General features: G+C 41.5%; 2 protein-coding genes across 2 annotated transcripts; both read right to left on the reverse strand.

The window, feature by feature from the left end:
* Positions 1-6: 6 nt before the first annotated feature.
* Positions 7-7,886, reverse strand: upf2 (UPF2 regulator of nonsense mediated mRNA decay; the record flags this gene model as incomplete). The annotated part of the gene is made up of 10 exons (XM_008305024.1): positions 7,843-7,886; positions 5,106-5,474; positions 3,323-4,102; positions 2,390-2,550; positions 1,391-1,582; positions 1,171-1,320; positions 742-845; positions 529-614; positions 286-394; positions 7-120 (listed from the first exon to the last, which is right to left on the reverse strand). Coding segments are annotated over exons 2-10 (2,064 nt in total), but the record flags the coding sequence as incomplete, so codon positions are not given.
* A 1,252-nt stretch (positions 7,887-9,138) lies between these two features.
* Positions 9,139-18,824, reverse strand: slc35e3 (solute carrier family 35 member E3). Its single transcript, XM_008305022.1, has 8 exons — positions 18,603-18,824; positions 15,976-16,430; positions 14,703-14,813; positions 14,568-14,627; positions 13,421-13,519; positions 12,477-12,559; positions 11,397-11,481; positions 9,139-11,302 (listed from the first exon to the last, which is right to left on the reverse strand). The coding sequence occupies exons 2-8, from the start codon at positions 16,369-16,371 to the stop codon at positions 11,201-11,203; spliced, it is 936 nt and encodes a 311-aa protein (XP_008303244.1). The 5' UTR covers positions 16,372-16,430; positions 18,603-18,824; the 3' UTR covers positions 9,139-11,200.
* Between the last annotated feature and the right edge of the window lie 701 nt (positions 18,825-19,525).

Below are 19,525 nucleotides of genomic sequence, written 5' to 3' on the forward strand. Positions count from 1 at the left end.
ACCCACCTTCAGACAGTGAAGCGTGTCGGTTTTCGAGAACATCTTGAACTTGGCCAGCTCCCCGATGAACCTCACCGTTTTGTTCTTCGTCTCGATGTTGATCTGGTCCTTCTTCCGAATCTGGAAGCGCAAAATCATTCAGAACATTGTCATAGTGGGAAAAAGAACAGGACACGAGCACAGCTGATTGACAAATATCCCACTGAGCTGCTGGTTGTTTAATTTGTTTAATGAATCTATTTCACAGTAAAACTCAGCAACACGTCACCACAACAGAGCACCTACGTGAAACCTGAAGTCTCCCTTCAGCATGGAGCACAGGTCCTCGGCCACGTCCGACATGCAGGGATGCAGAGTCGCCACCAGGCGGGAGTAGAAGGGCAGAAGGTCCAACCTGCAGGAGGAGGAGGAGTCGTACAATCATGAGTCCCGTCTTCGTGGTGTTTGAATGTATAAAATACGCCACATGTTACTGTATGTTGTTGACAAATTGGATAAAAAGACCATAAATTGCTCGGCCTTACTCACCTCTGTCTGGGGACGGTGAAGAGAGCTCGGACAAGCTTCCTCCTGTTGGACTTGGTGTTCATGTTCATGCAGAAGTCCATGGCGGCCTGCGGGAGTCGACACAGCGCTCGTAAATTTAACAAACTTTTTCTCGTTTTGTATTAAATGTAAGAGCAGAAGGGGGCTGGAAACAGGAATCCCACAGCATCGTTCATCCTGTTTGCTCGTCGTCACCTTGTCTATGAGGTCTCTGTTGACGCAGTTGGGGAGCTGCTGGATGAAGGCGTCCACGATCAGCTTCAGGTGCGACCCGGTGTTGGCCTCCTCGTCCTCTTGTTCTACAGAAACACATTCTCATATTATTACCACGACTATTAAACCATAACTGGACAATAAAGAGTTCAGGAAACATCCTTTATGTCTCAGTTTTTATTATCATTTTGGAAGTATTACTAGAATAAGCACTTGTTTAGCACCTCAAGAAGTAATTATCTACCTATAAAGTCACACTATATTGTTATAATTCAGTTTTTTTTAATACATTTTATCCTATTATGTTCATTACGTCCTTGTTTTGTTACTGTACAGCATGCGTTTACGACGGGTTAATTATTTGTAGGGTGGTTCCATTGTCACATTAAAGCCCAGTGGTTGTTTCCTCACCTTGTTCATCCAGCAGTTTTTTGGCCAGTTCCTCATTCTCCACCTCGTCGACTCCCTCCAGTTCGAGCGGCTCGTCCGCGATGTCCAGCGCCTCCAGCTCCAGCTCCAGCTCCTCCGTGGTGCTGGCCGAGTCCTTCGCCTCTCTGCCGTCTGGACCCGACAGCAGCAGAGTCAGAAAACATGTTTTTCTTACATCTGGTAGCGGATTTATCAAACGTACCTTTGGCATCGTCCTTGTCTTTGCCCTGGCCGCTCTTCTCGTTGTCCTTGAAGAGGATGGCGGGGACGAAGGCCTTCAGGTCCACCAGGTTCTCGTAGAAGTTGCGAGCGTCCTCGTCCTCCCAGATTCCTCCCTCCAGGTCGTACTCGCCGGGCTTGCCGGGGGTGAAGATGTCGATGCCGGGGCCGTGTTCTGAGAAAACAGAAAAGTATGACAGATGGTCAACTCACTGGTGTTGCACAGCTTCCAGATACTACAAAGGTATCACAATATCCTGCAGTTAAAACTACATTAACCCTTATTTTAATCATACTGGCACTTATAAAATGACAGCATAAGTTTCCTCGTTGTGCCACAGCTGGGCAGAGTGGGTTTGCGGTGTTTGCTTCCACTTTCTACAGGAAAATTGTGTGTGCCAGTTGATTTATTCTTCTTTAATAAACAGCTTTAATGGTAGCAAAGCAGGAACCACAGCTGCAAAACACAAGAGCTCTAACAGACTGCTCACAGCTCGTCCACACAGTAGACGCACAGAGCAAAACGTGGCTTCATTTCACTGACAGCTGACAGTCAGGACGAGGCCACGGACGCCACAAAGTCTGTCTGTAAAAGAGCCGAGGGAGGTGACACGTCCAAGAAAACAAAAGCATCTTGTGTGCAACAGGTCGATATCCATGACAGATAATTTGACTACATCATGCCCTCAAAGATAAGTCAGAAGAGTGTGATTTACTCTTTTCACCGCTGGAGTTTGACGAGGTGATTAGGAAGAACTGTTTAAGCTAAGTAAAGATAAGATATATACGATAGAATTTCATTAATCCCGAGGTAAATATCAAACTTATTAATTGGAAAAAATCTCTCTATTCGCTTCTGTTTTTTCAGTGTAAATAAATTGAGGCATGCATCAAATATCAAAGTCAGAATTTTGCCATCATCTGCTGTCTTAATTTATAAAAACCAACATGCTGCATCTTCAGATTTCGGGGGTCCACCTACCCTCCTGCACCGTCTTGTCCTGAGGCAGGTCCGGCATGTTCTCGTCCAGCAGATCGGCCAGCGACTGAGTGTTGGCCAGCAGCTTCTGGTACGACGTGGCGAACTCTTCGTACTGCTTGTGCCTGTCCTCGCTCAGCTCCCCTTTGGAATGTAGGATTCGCCTGAAGAGGAGAAAACGGTCAGACGTCTTCAGAGCGAACGACAAAAATGGCCGTCGCCAGTAACGGCCAATCAACACTGACAGCTATCGTTTACGCAGAGAGACAGACGAGTGCGTTTGCAACAGAGCAGCTCCAGTGAATTAGCAGATGTTGCTGAAGTTGTAATAAACATCACAACCTTACACTGCACATGCCTGAATAATTCACTTGTGAGTGTCGCTGCAGCTGGAACTTATTTAGCCGATTGTGCTAAGCTAAGGCTATCACTGGGAGGTTTGCTGTGCCTCTTAGCTTTAGGCTAATGCTAACGCTTACGCTTTATCAGTCTGTTGTAAATTACAGACACGTCTTTTTAGCAGGGACGCAACACATAAAAACGAAACAAGAAGCACAAACATCCGCACACCAGCTACTTACACAGCGGCTAAGGCTACGCTAACGGCTAAGTTAGGAGCTTTAAGACATGGGCCTGAGTGGGCAACACAAATGACAGAACAGTGAAAGACTAACAGAACAGAGAAGACAAAAGTGCAGGAGAAAAACTAATCAATCTCGATCAATCAGTAAACAGAGGAGAGAGTCTAAATGTCACATGATGCCCTGATGTCATCATTTCTATTCCTATTGTACATATTCAGGGATAGTAATCATTATTAATGAAGTAATCTAGTTATGAATGACAGGTTTCCTGCTATCACATGCTGCTAATATATATTATGTATTTGTAGATTAGCAATCACTGGTATTGGTATCGGCCCTGGAAACAACTCACCTGTTCTGTCTCTCGATGTTCTGCAGCTCCCTGTGGTCCTTCTTCAGGTGTTTGGTGAGGGATGTGAAATACTCCCTCAGGAGGTTCTGGAAGGGCTGCTGCTTCTCGGTGCTGATTATTTCGCTGGGAGGGAAGCCGAGGCCGAACTTCTCAGCCGCCAGTTTCACCTTTCGGGGCACCAGGCCGGCGATGTCGTCCCCGCAGTGTTTGCAGAAGCTGATCACCACCGACACGTGGGTGTGCGTCTCGCGGTCGGTGCCGATGATGTTCTTCAGCTGCTCGTAAATCAGCGACAGGCCCTCTTTGTCGGTGAAGAGGCCGACGATGGTGAGCTCGGCGATGAAGCGCAGGTCGGTGCGCAGCTTGCTCACGTTGGGCGCCTTGTCCTCCTTCCTCGCCTCGAAGTGCTTCTTCCAGGCCTGCAGCAGCAGCGGCGCAAACTCGGCGTAGCGCTGGTGGAAGAGGGAGCACAGGTGGACGGCGCAGCCCACGTCGGAGATCTTCAGCTTGGCCTCCACCACGGAGCTCACGGCCTCGCCAATGTACTTGCTGAGGTTGAGGGAGGAGAAGTCGTTGGACAGCGAGTCCCGCTGCTGCTCGGTCAGCGTTCGCAGCTTCTTGACGAAGGCCGTGTTCTTTTTAAGGCTGGAGTCCAGGCGGCTGAAGAAGGCCTCCTCGGGTCGGCCCTCCTGGGCGTTCTGGTTCTTGTGGCGGAGTTCCTTCCGGCACTGGTGGCGCTCCCAGGCCTCCTGGTGCAGCTGATGACCCTCCTCCTTCTCCCTGCAGGGTTTAGTGAAGTGGCAAGAGAAAGATAAAACCATTAAAGCAGGCAACAGCAGAATAGAGAGTTTAAACTTTTTTAGCTGAGATTTTGTTAATTTTCAGAAACGGCTTAATTTCTGTCAGAAAGATGCAAATTGTTTCCCTTCCTTCCTGTTTTTTACAGTTTCTGGGTCTGAAAAAGGTCTCAGGGAGTTTTTCTGTTAAGGAATATATCCTGATGTCAGTACGCTTTCCAAATATAAAAAATACTGCAGATTTGCAAAAACTGAAGATGCAAAAGAAAACCTTCACTCAGAAACTGCAACCAACCTGAAGCTCAACCTCGAGTCTTGTTCTGCACAGAGCATGAAGTCAACTTTGAACTTTGATCTTCAGGCTTCACATGCGTTTGAATGTCACATAGTTAGTTTTTTAAAAATATGCTGGGATACTTAAAAATGCCATTATTTGCTTGTGAACTTTATCACAGCTGTTTCAAAACACTTTTATGAAAAATACAAAAAGGGTTTACGCTATTTTAAACTGAGCTTTTTGCATTTATGTCCACGTTTTACACACACGGCTGCATGACAAGTGTATTATATAGTGATTGGGGAAAAGGAAAAATGTAGTATTTATTGATGTAGACGCTCAGTCTTTTTTTCTTTTTCTTACTACTTTCCAGGCTGGTCAGGTTTTGGATACACTTGTGTATTTTATTCTTTCTTTATTTCTATTTTTTAACACAATGAAACATTAACAGTTCTTGTTTGCAAAGTCATCATGGAAAGAGACGACCACCACTGGACGACTTCTTCAGTAAAACTAACAAACGTGACGATTAGCAGGAACAATCTGAAGCTGAAGCATTTTCATGGACTCTAATCTAAAGATATTGATCAGGATGAATGTGACAGATGTGATCATGTCTGACTCTAAGCTGCTTCAATCTGATGTCATCAGGAACAAAATGAGGTTTCACAGATACGACAGCAGCAGCAGCACATTTCCCGTCACTCACTTGAGGAGCGCTGCTTCCTCCTCACGCTGCCTTTTGGCCTCCTCCTCCTGAAGCTTCCTCTCCTGCTCCTCCTGCTGCCTCTTCTCCTCCTCCTCCTTCTTCTTCTGCTCCTCCTCCGCCTTCTGCTTCTCCTCCTCCTTCTTCCTCCGCTCCTTCTCCTCCTTCTTCTTCTTCTCCTCCTCGAGGCGCTTCCTCTTCTCCTCCTTGCCGCCGTCTTTCTTGCCGCTCATCTTGGCCTCGTCCTTGGGTTTGTCTCGAGCAGACGCTGGTCTCCTCTCGGCCTCCCTCTCCTTTTCTTTCTCCTTGCTGCTGAAGGCGAAAACGTCTTTTTCATCCATGTTTACTGAGCGCTTGCGTTCAGCAGGCATACTGAGGAAAGACAACAAGGAAACACTGCATAAGCACACGTACTGAAGGTTTTTCTTGTTGCCTTAAAGACTCTTCCAACCATTTATGAGAAACTTTCACCTCCTTGTATGAATAAAAACAATTTCTTCATCAGTCTCGTTGTGGAATTTTTATAAAATGATTTTCAAACAAAACTATTTTCTGACTTTTTGTAGCTCTGAAGATTATTTCAGAAACTAGATGAACACTCAATAAGACAATGTCAGCTGGAGCCTTAATCTACTGATTAATTTCTACATAAATATGATGATAAAACCTACAATGAAGTGTTCAAATGTCTTGTTGTGTCTCACCCACAGTCCAAATTTTTACAAAAATCAATGTACTACAATGTGAGACGCAAAAAAGCAGAAATTTCTCACATTTGGAAAACTTAAACCATCCATTATTTACACATATTTCTTGGAAAATGAAGACTTATCAAATATTAAACCAGATATCAATTGATTTTCTGCTCACTGGCAAATATCTGCAGCTCTATTTTCTATGTTTGTTTTCTTTCTCAAGCACTTTCAAATGTCCAGTTGCTTTAGGTGCTCAAGAATAAACTCTGAAACTGTTTCGAGGTCAAAAATTTGTTGTTGGACCTCAGCTGACCCCTAACTATGTATATATACATGGCAGTTTGATTATTTCTCCAGGCGTGAAACCAAACAGTTCTCTGAAGCTGAAATTATCAAAGTGTTGTTACTGCAAAAAAGCAGGAGAGGAACTCTGGTAGAAAACTGTTCACCGTGTCAGTTGATATATTTATTTATTCTCTCATTCACTGAGTCTCAATCCAGCTGTTGATTCCTAATGTGACAGCTGTACTAAAGCTCTGAAACTGTAAACTTCTCATTTTTAACCATGATGCTCAACATTTAGGTCTGATACTGTCCCATAATGACGGAGACGTGGAAATCACTTACGTTTTTGGCCAAATCAGGGTGGAATTGATTTAATATTCTCTGATAAATACCGATAGCCTAATGCTGCAGTACCAGCAGTCTGAATCAGACTCGACAGCAAATCAGGACCAAGCTGAAGAACGTATTTGTTAGTTTTTTTCCCGCATCACCAACTAAATGCATGTAGGTTTCCCTGGCAACACAACGCGTACAGTTTGTTCAGTAGGATTACTGATGCACAGCTCAACAGGTCTGCAGATACAATACTATCACTCAGCTGAAAATCTGTACGACACAGAAAGAACATGAAAAGAATAAGTGAAAAGAAGTCGCTTATCACAGTCGACTTAAATCCTAAACTGGAGCGGGTTAGCTGAGCTGACAAGTCGTCTTTCGGTTTAACACACATGAATCTAACTTTATAGGCCACCAGTCTGGTCCCACTGACCTGTCCAGGGTTTATGTTCTCTGTTGGCCTGGATAACTTTTCTTCCTTTCCTGGTTCTGCCAGTGATTTGCTTAACTTTTAAAATTAGTTTAATACATTATATGACATTGTAGGTTTGTAAGATTAAAACTGAAGCTAATCTGGTTAATTTATATTATATATATTATATAATACATTGTAGAATCTTAACCTTAACATTCAAACTTTGCAGTTATTTTTGGCTCAACGGCTGTTGTTTTAAATGTACTACAAAAATAACGGTGATTTGACTTAAAGTAAACTGCCTCAGCACAGTCCTTTTAATCACAAAGGACGAATAATAAAGGCCCATGCCTGATAATGTACCTCAGAAGCACAAATGTCATACAAATTTGCTATTAATGGAATTATACAGGCACATATTACATGTAAACAGGCTTTAGGGCAGTGACAAGAAGCGTAAAAATTAACATGACTCGACGAATTAATTGCATTGGGTCACATACATGCTTGAAGCTAAAAACTACAGTAAAATCAACCATTTCTGAGTCTCTAATCATAAATTCTGCCGAGAGATGAGATGAGTCTGACACACACCCACGCAGCAGCAGCAGCCGCTCCGCTGCAGACGCCGCTCGTTAGCCACCTAGCCTAGCTGTCATGTTTAGCGCGGACACCACAGCTGTCTTTTCTGTGAACGATACCGCTGACAAACTACCTTAATATCAGCCTTCAAGAAAAACAGCCCGTTTGAAAATGTAGAAAAGACGCTGCGACGTTTCGACGTGTCAACAAACCCGCCAGAAAAACAAAATTAGCGTTAGCATAGCTAGCGCCGTTAGCTAGGCCACTTGAATGAACGCGCGATGTAAACAAACGTTTTGACAGCGACGAACCGACAGTTAGTGAGCATTAAATCATTACCGTGTGACTAAACAGTCATAGACAACACAACACAATGCTCAGAGAAGCCAGTTTCGTGTGAATGTTGCAGTAAATTAAAAAGGTTTACCTGCTAACTGTAGCAAAACAAACATCGGTCGTTAGCGTTGGTTTCCGTGTGAACCGCTGCAGGACCCCTGTCATGTGGGGTCCGCAAGTTACGCCTGACTAAAAATACAACTACATTTAATTTAATTTTCTTTCATATAGGGACGTTTTTGCACAATTATCTGGATATGAGAGTATATTTTCTGAACAACATTACTTCTGCAATGTATTTTAGTTTTCCTGAGAAGAATTAAAAGGAAACAGTCATCTTGTTCAACACCAAAAAAATATTACAAAACTTTTTTCTGTGACTCTAAATGTGCTGATAAACTATTGTAGACTATTTTCTACAACTACAGTTTTAATTATCACTGGTGCTGGATTATTTTGCTTCACTAATTCCTTCATATTCATATTGTAAATACTGTAAATACTGCTATTTATTGCTCTTACTCTTATTTTATTGTTCTAGTTTCTTTTATTTCTTATACAGAGAGCCAAGATTCACAGGAGTCACATTCTTTGTTTGCATGTACAAACCTGGTCAATAAAGTGGACTCTGAATAAAATTATTCCTCAAATTATGCAGACACATTTCATATACAAACCCAGCTTTTAACTCAGGTAAATTAAACAGGAGGCACATGAAGCCAACATATATCTCAGTGGTCAAATGATGTGAGAGGAACACTGTTTTTTTTTGTCCTCTCCTTTTTACAGTGTACGCTGATCTGACAGTTAAAACTAAAGCAGGCCTGCAGAGGAGGCAGAACTGATTATTTCTGTTTTACAGCAGCCTTTTCCTCCCAGGAGGCTGCAGGTATTTTCTCCCAACACTCGTTCATTCATGAGCCGGTTCCTCCAACACTGCAGCTCTGTGTTGAGATGCAGGGGTGCCGTTGTAGTTTGTTGACTCAAGGTGAATGAGACACTTAGATGGAAAAGTGAGACAGGAGAGCTGTTCACGGGGAAGCTGCGTTTTCAGCGCGGTTATAATCAAGCAGGTTCCAGTTTAAGCCAAGTGAAGACAGCTGATGATGCTGAACATGGAGAGTCTGCATCAGTGGGAAGGGTTGAAGTTTAAGGTCAAGAGGGGAGCATGAAACCCTGTCTTTGTAAAACTTTTAATAGATGAAAATACCATGAAAGCTTCCAAATGTATTACTTACACTAAGACAATTATTGTTCTATTGAAAGTTGTTGGACATTTTCTGTTGTAAACATGCAAATTATACATTATTTAATTAAACATTAACTAAGTTTTATTCATTTACTGAACATTTAACGAAGCCAGGCACAAAATCACAAACACAAGCACTTGGGTGTGTAAGATCGGAGTTTTTATTTCAGCAGCTACACGACCAGCTGTACATTTTCTGGATATTAATACACAACAGATGGTTGATCGCCACGTTTCACTGATTTCTGACGGAGCTTCTCCTCCTTCATCTTCACCAAGACGATGGATTCTGGAGGTACAACGACGTGCATCTGAAATGTTGTCTCCCGAAACAAAAACACACAAAATAATGTAAAAAAAAAAAACAACAACTGTAAACCCCAACTAGGAAACCCACCAGATTCTGTTAAAAACATACAAATTAAAGAGGGAAAAAAATAAATTACAAAAAAGAAACTAATGCAGCAGATCGGAAACCCTCAGCTCAAAACGAGAAGAAACGACCCGATCACTGACGATGAACAGCTGTGGATTAATCCGATTTGTCAAAAAGCTGTTCAAACTGTCGTGTCATTCATGTTGAGTTCAACTTTACGAAGCTCAAAACGCGAACAAACCGTCCCACAAAGTAAGAAATCCACAATAACTGTGAAAAGACGGAGGTCAGTGATGCAAATACAACTTTTAAATGAACTTTGGAGCTTTTTTTCCCATCCTAATAACTCTTTAATGAATAAAAAAAAACATCCTGAAAAGAAAAGAAACGTAAAAATGAAGAAAAAACCCGCCCCGTGTACCGTCCACCCATCACACCATGTGTAAGTTATCGGCTTTTTATTGGAGATATTTGTCATAATGCTCATAACGGAAAATACTGGCGGACTGGAAGGTTGAAATCATTGATTGGAGCAGCTTCGTAATACTTTGACTGTGGTTGTAAAGGCCGATTCATGCTTTCTGTGTCCTGTGACGCAGTTTTCACCTAAAATTTGTGACAGAAAAACAATGTGGAGCTCAAAATAGATGCTTGTTTAGAGGAAAGGCTGCTTGAAGAGCTTCTCCGTCACCCACGTCTTCATAAATCATCATTGGAGGAGCTGTAATTCAAGTAGTTGCAGCTGAAATCTCCAGATATCCTGGGCTAAATCCGCCCATTCTGCTTGGCACAACTCAGGATTCGGTGTCACAGCGCTCCGGTTTAATCTGCAACCAGCTGCTACGTCCTGTAAAAAGCTGCAGCCTTTCTGGGTTTTCTGCGTTCGATACGTGGGGAGATGTTATTCCACCGTAGCACGAAAACAACCCGGTCGTTATCTGCTGTCCGTGTTCGAAGTCGGCCTCGGTCAGCGCACAGGGATGCAGAACCCATGAACTGGCCTTGAATCAGCGTTGAGGTATGTAAACAGGCAGCTTCAGCGCCTCCCTTTTCCTCTGACAGTCCACTGGATGCTCAGCAGTTACTGACAACGATAAGCAACTCTCTGCAACTTGCTGAGAGTTTTTTGGTACAAACATCCCTCTAATTTCACTTTAAAGCAAAATGTTCTCATTCACTGACTGACTGCTTGTAGATGGGACGTGATCGGAGGAGATTTTTGTTCATTAACAGCAGGAACACAAACAATCTGTAAATTTACCATCGATTTCTTTTGCTGTGGACGTTTTTCCAGATCTACGAGTATCAAAAAGCAGAAATGCACTGAAGAAACACTTCTCATGATTATAGTATTGACGTTATTATGATTTGTTTGTTGTCAAAGCAGCAGATGAAGGTTTGTCCTTTAACCCTGTGACATAAACCCGGAGCTGCTCGTCCATCAGGGCGTCACAAACAGCAGCAGGGAGTTCTGGGATGAAGCTCGAATCCTAAATCCGTCTGTGCAAAGGCTGAAGTAAGTTGTATTCTTTTACCTCTTTCTAATGAAACGTCTCGTTGTTGTGGCTTTTGTTTTGTTTTAAGTCGACACTGCTTCTGTGTAAAGGTCTGAGAGTCCAGCTGCCGGCTTCCCTTAAGACTTTAACGTCGGCGTTGTTGAAGGATCGTGGGCGCCGAGAGCAGACGATGTGTCGCCACGGCAACCACGATGAAAATTTTTTCCTCTTCTAAAAAAATACTCATATTAAACTTTTAAAAAATATATATAAAGGAGTCTTTGCGCCCGGCGGTGGGAGTCCATCAGCTGACTGACGGCGAACCGGCCTACGGTCTCTGAGCCAGTCGACTTTTCCCTTCCTCCTGCTCGACCAGCTTGAAGTGAGTGTAGGACAAGATGCCTGCCAGAGTGCAGAGGATCCCCAACGCCTGAACGAGACACCAGGAGGCAGAAGATGAGGTTTAGAGAGAAAAATAATAACGGTGCTGAAGTCAGAAGGAGGCTGGGCTCAGCGAGACTCACCTGGTTGAGGGACAGCGGGTCATGGAAGAGCAGGTACCCTCCGACCAGAGTGATGCAGAATTTAAAATGACCAAACATGTTGTAGCTGCGAGCTGGAGTCAGGAGAACAACGACACGCATGAACCTCATCTACAGTAATTAAATCAGAGGACCTCACAAAAATAAATCATTAAAAGGGTATCAGTGAAAGGAAACCACCTCAAAAAAGACCAGAACACCTTTAACTCTCTTATAAACCTCCTCCAGATGTTTAATTAGCTTACAGAAGCTCATAGATCTCCAGACAAACCCTCAAGAAGCTTCAGCAAAACAACAAACAAAAAATCTCAAGACCAGAAACTTTCTACTAAACGTTCTGAGCTACAAAACTCAAGAAAGCTCTCCACAAACATCTCTAAATCTTCTGATGGAAACAAAAGGTCGACAAAGAACACTCAAACTCTTCTCAGGAAGTTCTACAATCCTTTCAGCAAGACTGGAAAACTCCACAAAGGCTCCAGACTTCACCAAAAAAAAAACCTCAAGAAGACCAGAAACGTTCTGAAAAAGCTCTGAAGACTTTCAATAAGTCTAGAAAGCTCGACACTGAAACCTCAAAAGAACACTAAAAATCTTCTCAGGAAGTTCTGAAACCATTTTGGGAATCAAAAAAGTTCCAGAAAATCTTCTGCAATCTTCTCTAGAAATAATGAAACCATTTCAAAGATTCTAGAAAGTTTTAAAAAGCAGAAAGAAACATCAAGGAGATTGGAAACCTCCTCAAGAAGTTCTGCAACCTGCTCAGTATAAATAAAAAGAGCTTAAAAAGTCCTAAAAGCTACACAGAGAAACCAAAACAACTCCTCAAGAAGACGGAATTCCTAAGAAGTTCTAAAACCCTGTGAATAGGACGAGAAGGTCTCCACGTGGTCCTCCACCATTAAACTAAAAACCATCTGAAGGAGACCAGAAAGTCCCACAAGAACCCACAAGAACCCTTAAAACCTCTTCAAGAACATATCTCATCTTCCCAACAGGAACCCAAAACACCCTTCAGACCACCGGGAGCCTCTTTGGGCCTCCTTGTGCATTTGAGGATACGTGACAGCCGAGGTGTTCCCGATGATCCAGTAGATGGACAGGTTGACCAGGAACGCCACCACACCTGAGAACAGCACCGTCACCTGCAGGGCAAACACAGGACACGGGGGTTGTTTTAAAGGTCAAACTTGTAACGTGAGTCTCGTGCATACAGCAGACGAGCGGCTGATGATTTGTTCTTGACGTCATGTGACAGCGTTGCCATGACGCCACAGCAGGAAGTGATCTTGTACAAACTCAAAATGCCTCGTGTGTGTGTGTCGTTTACTGCTGCATGTGTCGATCAAACCAAGAGGAACTTTCATTATGGACCAAAGGCCTGAGCTCATAAAAGGAGGAAAATGTAAGAAACTGAGCAAAAACCACCAGAAGAACATCACGTGATCCTTCGTCTTTGGTCTGGAGTCGGTTAAAGCAGCGACCAGTTTGTTAGAGGAACTTATGTTTGTGTAGCTGACGGGTTCCTCACTTTGTGTTGTTCAGGTTGTTCTGCAGCGTCGGTGCTACAAGAACTTAATTACACTTCTGAATGTTTTCTGGAGAAGAAGGAAGTATGAAGATGAAGTTACATCTACGGCCTCCAGAGCAGAGAAGTCTCTTCGTTACACAGAAATCATGTCCAACGTTTTCTGTTTTCTGCTGTGATATCAACTAAAACAATCTTCCTGCTACAAGAATAACAAACAAGTTAAAGACCGACCGCATGTTGGTCGTCTCTTCAATACGTGACGTGTTGATCCTTAGAAAACTAAACATTAAACTGGTTGACTAGAAAAGCTCAGTTCAGTAACTCACTCGTCTGAAACTATCAGGAAGGATTTTACAATTAAAAGCAGGAACCCAAACCCAACACAATAACCACAAGTTAAACCACAAATTAAATCCCACTGTGTGTGTGTGTGTGTGTGTCGTGTGTTCTGTAGACGTGTGACGTAGATTCTGACCAGCGCCGGCAGAGACCAGGGTCCAAATATTCCTCCGTCTCCGGTCAGCGGCTCGAACAGAGGAATGATGCCGAGCAGGAAGGCTGAAGACAGAGGAGCCTGACGGGACAGATGTTAACGTGTTAATACGGCAGCAGAGCATCACGGTCACATAACGAGCTGCTGTCACTGTGGTAATAATTAGAGAAGTCTCGAGATGATCTACGTCTGACTCGTGTAACAGCCGGTGGATCCTCGTTTGTTTGGGAAAGTTGCAGAATTTCATTTATTTCAACAAACCTGTCGAACCCTAAGAGTCCTAAACAGACAGTGAAGCTGAGAAACGTCTGATTTTTTTACACTAGATATCTGAATTTAGGTAATAATCTGAATTCAGATGTCCAGGAACTTGACACAGAAGCAAACTTTGACTTTCTAATTCTGCAGCGTTCACTCCAAAACAACAACAAATAACAGTTAGTGGATGAAACTCCAGTTGTTTTAGTAAATAAATGAGAAACAGAACAACAGATTGTTTGTGTTATTAGCCGGTGTGGTGAATGTTTTCACTGTTGATGTGAGGACCGGACAGAAAAAAAAACCCTTTGGTCGCTATGAATTTAACCGGTCAGCATTGAGCCCGGTGTGATTTGACCAACAAAAACGGCCCAGAAAGAGGTTCTTAGGGGCGGCTCTTGTGGTTACACAAAGGTTCAGGCCGACCTGAAATGACCCACAAGTTCAACAGAACAGTTTCACACACGCCCTGCTTTATCTGGAACCGCCTCCTCAGCCGTGCTCCAGGTGGTGTGAAGGAGGGACGAGCCAGTCGAAAGCTGAACACCGAGTCCTCATTCAAGGCCACGGAGCAACAAGTCTGGTTCTGATACTCGTGTGAGTCTAATCAGGTCGAGTCTTACATTAATGAATAACATCTAAAAAAGGATTTGAGGTTTTTTAATTTATACATAAAACAAACGAACTGTGAGGGTTTGATGGATAAAGGTTTCAGCAGAGCGCTGACTCGAGGATAACGAGTGTTGTTGTCCAGCAGGACCACGGAGATAAAAGCCTGAATGGACTCTATCAGCAGATAATGAGCATTAATGACCTTTGACTGCTGCACTATCAGTCCTGAATCAAGCCACTGCTGTAGGTGTGTTTGTACCTGATAGTAGAGCAGCTGCATGGAGTTCACCTGGAGCTCGTGCTGTTTGGCTCCGACCCACTGACAGAAACACACAGTTACTGGTTTATTCCTGCTGGTTTGACTTGGTGCTTGTCAGCGTGCAGGTTGACTCACCACTTGGTAAAGCGACGTGACCAGAACGCCGAGCGTCGCAAACACCGTCCCCAACACGTTGAACCGGACGTCGTAGTACGAGTTCAGTATCACGCCCAACGTGATGGGAACCTGCAGAAGGACAAAACAACGACGACAGAAAAAAAACAACCAGAACTATTATTCAACATCACATTAGTCAGGGAAAAGTCTTTATTACAGTCATGCAAGTCTGGTCATTTCTCAGAGTATATATATATAAATATTTATAATTAAAACAGTCAGGTAATTTCTTTTAATACGCTACAATTATTCAGGTAAATTATTATTTTATAAATTTAAATGAGTCCGGTACATTTTTTAAATTATATATTTAAATTAGGTGAATTTTAAAAATATATTTTAGTTAATCAGGTATATTTTTATTTTACATTTTCATAAATTGATCAGGTAAAAATTTATTTCATGCATTTAAAATAGTTGAAAAAAATATTTTATGTGTTCAAAATTAGTCTGGATTTATTTATTTATTTATTTATTTTTATATACGTTAAAATTATCCAGGTCAAGTTCATTTTATATATTTAAATAAGTCAGATAAATTACTATAAGATTGCTTAATTTGTCGGTTACATTTTATTTTAGGTCTTTTAATTAGTCAGATAAATTACCATAATATAGATAAATTAGTCAGGGTTTTTTTTCTTATATTTTAATTAGTCAGGTCAGTTTTCATTTATTATATTTAAATTAGTCAGGTAAATTACTATAATATAGCTAAATTAGTGTGGCACATTTTATTTTACATATTTTAATTAGTCATGTAAATTTCAATAACATAACTAAGTCAGGTAGAATTTGTATTTAATAAATTTGAAATAATCAGGTAACATTTTATAATATATTTTAAACAGTTAAGTAAATATGTATAGTATATACAATTTGTTAGGTTAATAAAAATAAATCAGTCTGATAAATTTCTATTATATGTCTTACGTCTGGTCTTAATCTGTAACTTGGTAAAGTTTGTGTAAAATATTTAAATCAATCAGTTAAATGATCAAATCACATTTAAATAAGTTTTGTGTTTTTTTCTGAGCTTTATTTAAATCAATCAGGTTAATTTAATTAATTTGCAACGTTAATCTCAGTTTTTATAGTAAAATATTTTGGCTTAATTTATGTTTTAAATGTGCTCGATAAAGAACGGTGACTCGACAGAACTCTGTCATGACTCTGCAGATTTGGGTTCCTCTGAGTTCAGTTCCTGTAAGGAGGACGCTTGTTTCCTCACCAGCGTCAGCTTGATCTTGGTGGAGAAGGTCTTCTTGTAGTAGGTGGTCTGGATGAGGATGATGACCGGCGTGGTCATGGCTTTGGCCAGCTGGTACGTTCCTATCGAGTTGTTCTGCAGCGACAGGTTGGTGAAGGCCACGAAGCCGCAGAAGCTCAGGGCCAGCCACACGATCCTGCGGATCTGGAGGCTTTTTGGGGAGAAAATGTTCATCCTCTGGCAGATGTAGAGCCCCAGCCAGGTGACCACGAAGTGAACCAGGGTCAGCGTCATGTTGGGGAAGCCGTAGTGCACGTAGATCCATTTGTTGATGAAGACGATGCAGATGGAGGACAGCAGGTTGACCAGCAGGCCGGCGATGATGCGCCTGTTGGCTGAAAACAGCCCCTCAGCCATGTTTCTAGAAGGCTACTTACTCCAGATGAGCTCTGTTCGACTTAACCGAGTTGATCACGCTGCAAAAAACAGAGAAGTGGGCGTTAGACGGTCTGAACCTTCAGCCACGTCCAGAGCCTCGCTTTGACAAATGTTTTCAGAAGGTTCCACCCAGCGATTAGATAAGATGTGGGTTCATTGAGATTTAAATCGACACAGAAGCTCCAGGAAACGCATCAGCTTTAAAGACAGAAGCTTCCAAAAATTGTAAAAACACAACATACACAGAAGTCAGTTAGAAAACGAGCCTCTCACTTCTATCATAGCTGCTTGATATTCACCCAGCAGCAGCAGCTCTGCTTCCTCCAGTGGTCTGGAGTCTCCATCATCTCCAGAAATACAGGGGTGTGGTGGTGGTACGATTACATGCAGCTTGTCAAGGGACCAGATCATGTTTTTAAACCCTCTGTGCATAACTGTGTTCGTTGGCATCCTTTCCTTCCTGTCCCTCCTTCATTTAGCCGTTCCCAAGTGGAGTCGGCACGTCAGCCGACTCTGCGTCCTTTAATTATTTTGAAAAATAGAGTCTCGCCAAGAACCCTTAAATCATACTAAATTACATAAGACAGGCTTCTCTTGTCCATTAGTCATGGAAAAGGTGGATCATGCAAGTCGTTTTGGTTTTTTTGTTTTTTGTATCAAGCAGCAAAGATTTTTTTAGCAGGACAAACGTTGGACTTGTCTGCAGGGAAATCTCCCAAAAGCGTAAAAAAAAGAGGAAAATAAACTTCAGTAAAATGAGCGACACTAACATGTAAAGATAGTTTAACTGTACAAGTTAACATCTTGCATTTGAAATAAGTGCAAAAGAATTTTCTACAAAAATGTACTTAAAGTAGCTGAAGCCAATGCAGCAGAATTACATATTTCAGTGTTACATCGTTAAATTAAAATATTCTACATTATGTTTTATTATGTATTACTGTGCATATATTATGTTTAGCAGGGGGAGGAGATATTAACTACATATATGCTGTTTGACAAGAGTGTAAAGTACAGTTAGGAGGTATTTTATGTCTTTTTATTGTTGCCGATTTGCAAATTCAGCTTAAATAAAAACTTATGGTCAGTTTAAGATGAATTGCTATAATTTCATACCAAGCTTTAACATAAAAACCCAACTTACATTACAGAACATTATAAGCAATAAAATCGTACATGAACAATCTAAAAAAAATGAGAATTTTCATTTTTGCTAGCTTAACAAGTTTTCATGCTAGGCTACTTAGCACATACTTGAGTAGCGTAGCATAAAATACTCATAAAGTAACTCAAGTTAGTATTCAAAAAGTATTTAAGTAAATGTAAGTGCTACTTTCTTTTCTTTACTAATTTCAATAATCTGTTTAATGCTAATACAGACAGCTAGGTATGAGAACATTTCGCTATGCTAGGCTACTTAGCTAACACTTAAGTAGCTTAGCAAAAAACAAAAACATGACAGTACCTCAAATAAAAATTTTAATACAGCACTTAAGTAAATATAAGGACTAATTTCTTTCCATTACTGGTTTTAGTAAACTTTTAAATAGTTCTGTTAGTACAAACTGCTAGCTAAGAGAACATTATTTGTAGCGGTTAGCTGTAAAATCTCGTCTTTTTTGAACGGGTTTTGGTGCTAGTCTACTTAGCTTAAGTAGCTTAGCCAAAAATACGTAACAAAATACCACAAGTTATAACCTAAACACATTATTTGTAAATATAAGTTTCTATTACTGGTCTTAAATAATCTTTTGAAAAGTTTTGTCAGCACAGGCTGCTAGTTTAGAAAACACGGTTATGGTTTGTAAGGGATAACTGTAAAATATCGTGTTTTTTCAATGGAGTTTGGTGTAACTGAAGTATCTGCCAGTTAAAGCCTCTACAAGTACCTGCTGCTTTTTTATTTATTTATTTAATAATCTGTGAAATAATTCTGCAAACAGCTAGAACATTTTTAATTATTGATTTATTTTTTTTTAACAGTTTGTAAGGGTTAACTGTAAAATAACGTGTTTTTTGAATGGACTTTGGTGAAGCCAGTGAAAGCCACAGTTCAGACTCCAGTTTAAATCATGTGTTGCTGTTTGTTTAAAAGTATTACAGCGTTAATAAAGTGTAAACTCGGTTATTTTAACCCAGCCGGGACTGCCTGGCTGTCCGTCTGTCCGCCTGTCTGTCTGTCTTTCTGCCACGCACTAAGAAAAGTTTACCTGGGGTCTCCATCTTTCCGTCTCGCCCGCTACTCCGCCCGGACAAACAGCCCTCAGCTACCGGCCTGTCAGCGCACCTTCCCCGCGGCGTTCGAGCTCCAGCCCCGGCCTGCGCTATGAGGAATCCCCGCTGCTGCACCGGAGGAATTTCCTCCGCGGTTTTGCTGCCGAATACAGCCGTGATTTGTGGCTCCAAACCGCCCTGCGTGTTCCTGTTTCCTCCGTGTCCAACGCCGTTTAACGGGAGCGTTCGGAGCAACAGCGGCTGCTAACGGACCGGAGGGCGGAGGGAGCACAGATAGGGCGGACCCAGGAGGAGAGGGCTCACTCTGATCAGGAAAGCGGCGCTGATAGATGAGCGAAGGGAGCAGAGATAGGCTGAATATGAGGAGGTCTCACTCCGCTCAGGAAAACGATGAGAGCTCAAATCCACGCAGGAGGAAAATTATATGACTGAATAAACATTTCTATTTTTTATGTGATATATTTAAATAAGTAAATGTCAAGCCACCGTCATTCATACACCACATTTATAACCATAAACTTAGAGCTAAAGTGCTTCCAGTAAAGAAATAAAACCACAAATGTGTGTTTTAAATATTACAGTAGTTTATAACTTGATCCACGTTGATTAGATATGACTGCTAATACTTTAAAATATCATATAAAATAAATAAATAAAAACTCATGTAAATACTTCACTAGTTTGAATATTAAGATTAAGACCCTGCATAATATATTGTGTGGCACAAATGTACCTGACTAATTTCATTTAATCATGGACATTTAACTGACTAATTTAAATAAATTACACGCATTTACCTGACTAATTTAGATATTATGGTTAAGATCTACATATTTTTGATGATACAAATTTACCAGATAAAATTAACCAAATTTACAAACAACGAGCAAATGTTTTT

Source organism: Stegastes partitus, unplaced genomic scaffold (assembly GCF_000690725.1).
Source record: "Stegastes partitus isolate 25-593 unplaced genomic scaffold, Stegastes_partitus-1.0.2 Scaffold2382, whole genome shotgun sequence".
Taxonomy (NCBI): Eukaryota; Metazoa; Chordata; class Actinopteri; family Pomacentridae; genus Stegastes; species Stegastes partitus.

What these genes read in the sequence shown, in the direction of transcription:
- slc35e3 (XM_008305022.1), bottom strand. Translation starts at nt 16,371, where the DNA reads ATGGCTGAGGGGCTGTTTTCAGCCAACAGGCGCATCATCGCCGGCCTG. An exon ending in TCACGTCGCTTTACCAAGTG is followed by an intron (nt 14,628 to 14,702) that starts GTGAGTCAACCT and finishes TGTTTCTGTCAG; the next exon opens with TGGGTCGGAGCCAAACAGCA. An exon ending in GGGAACACCTCGGCTGTCAC is followed by an intron (nt 11,482 to 12,476) that starts GTATCCTCAAAT and finishes TCCAGCTCGCAG; the next exon opens with CTACAACATGTTTGGTCATT.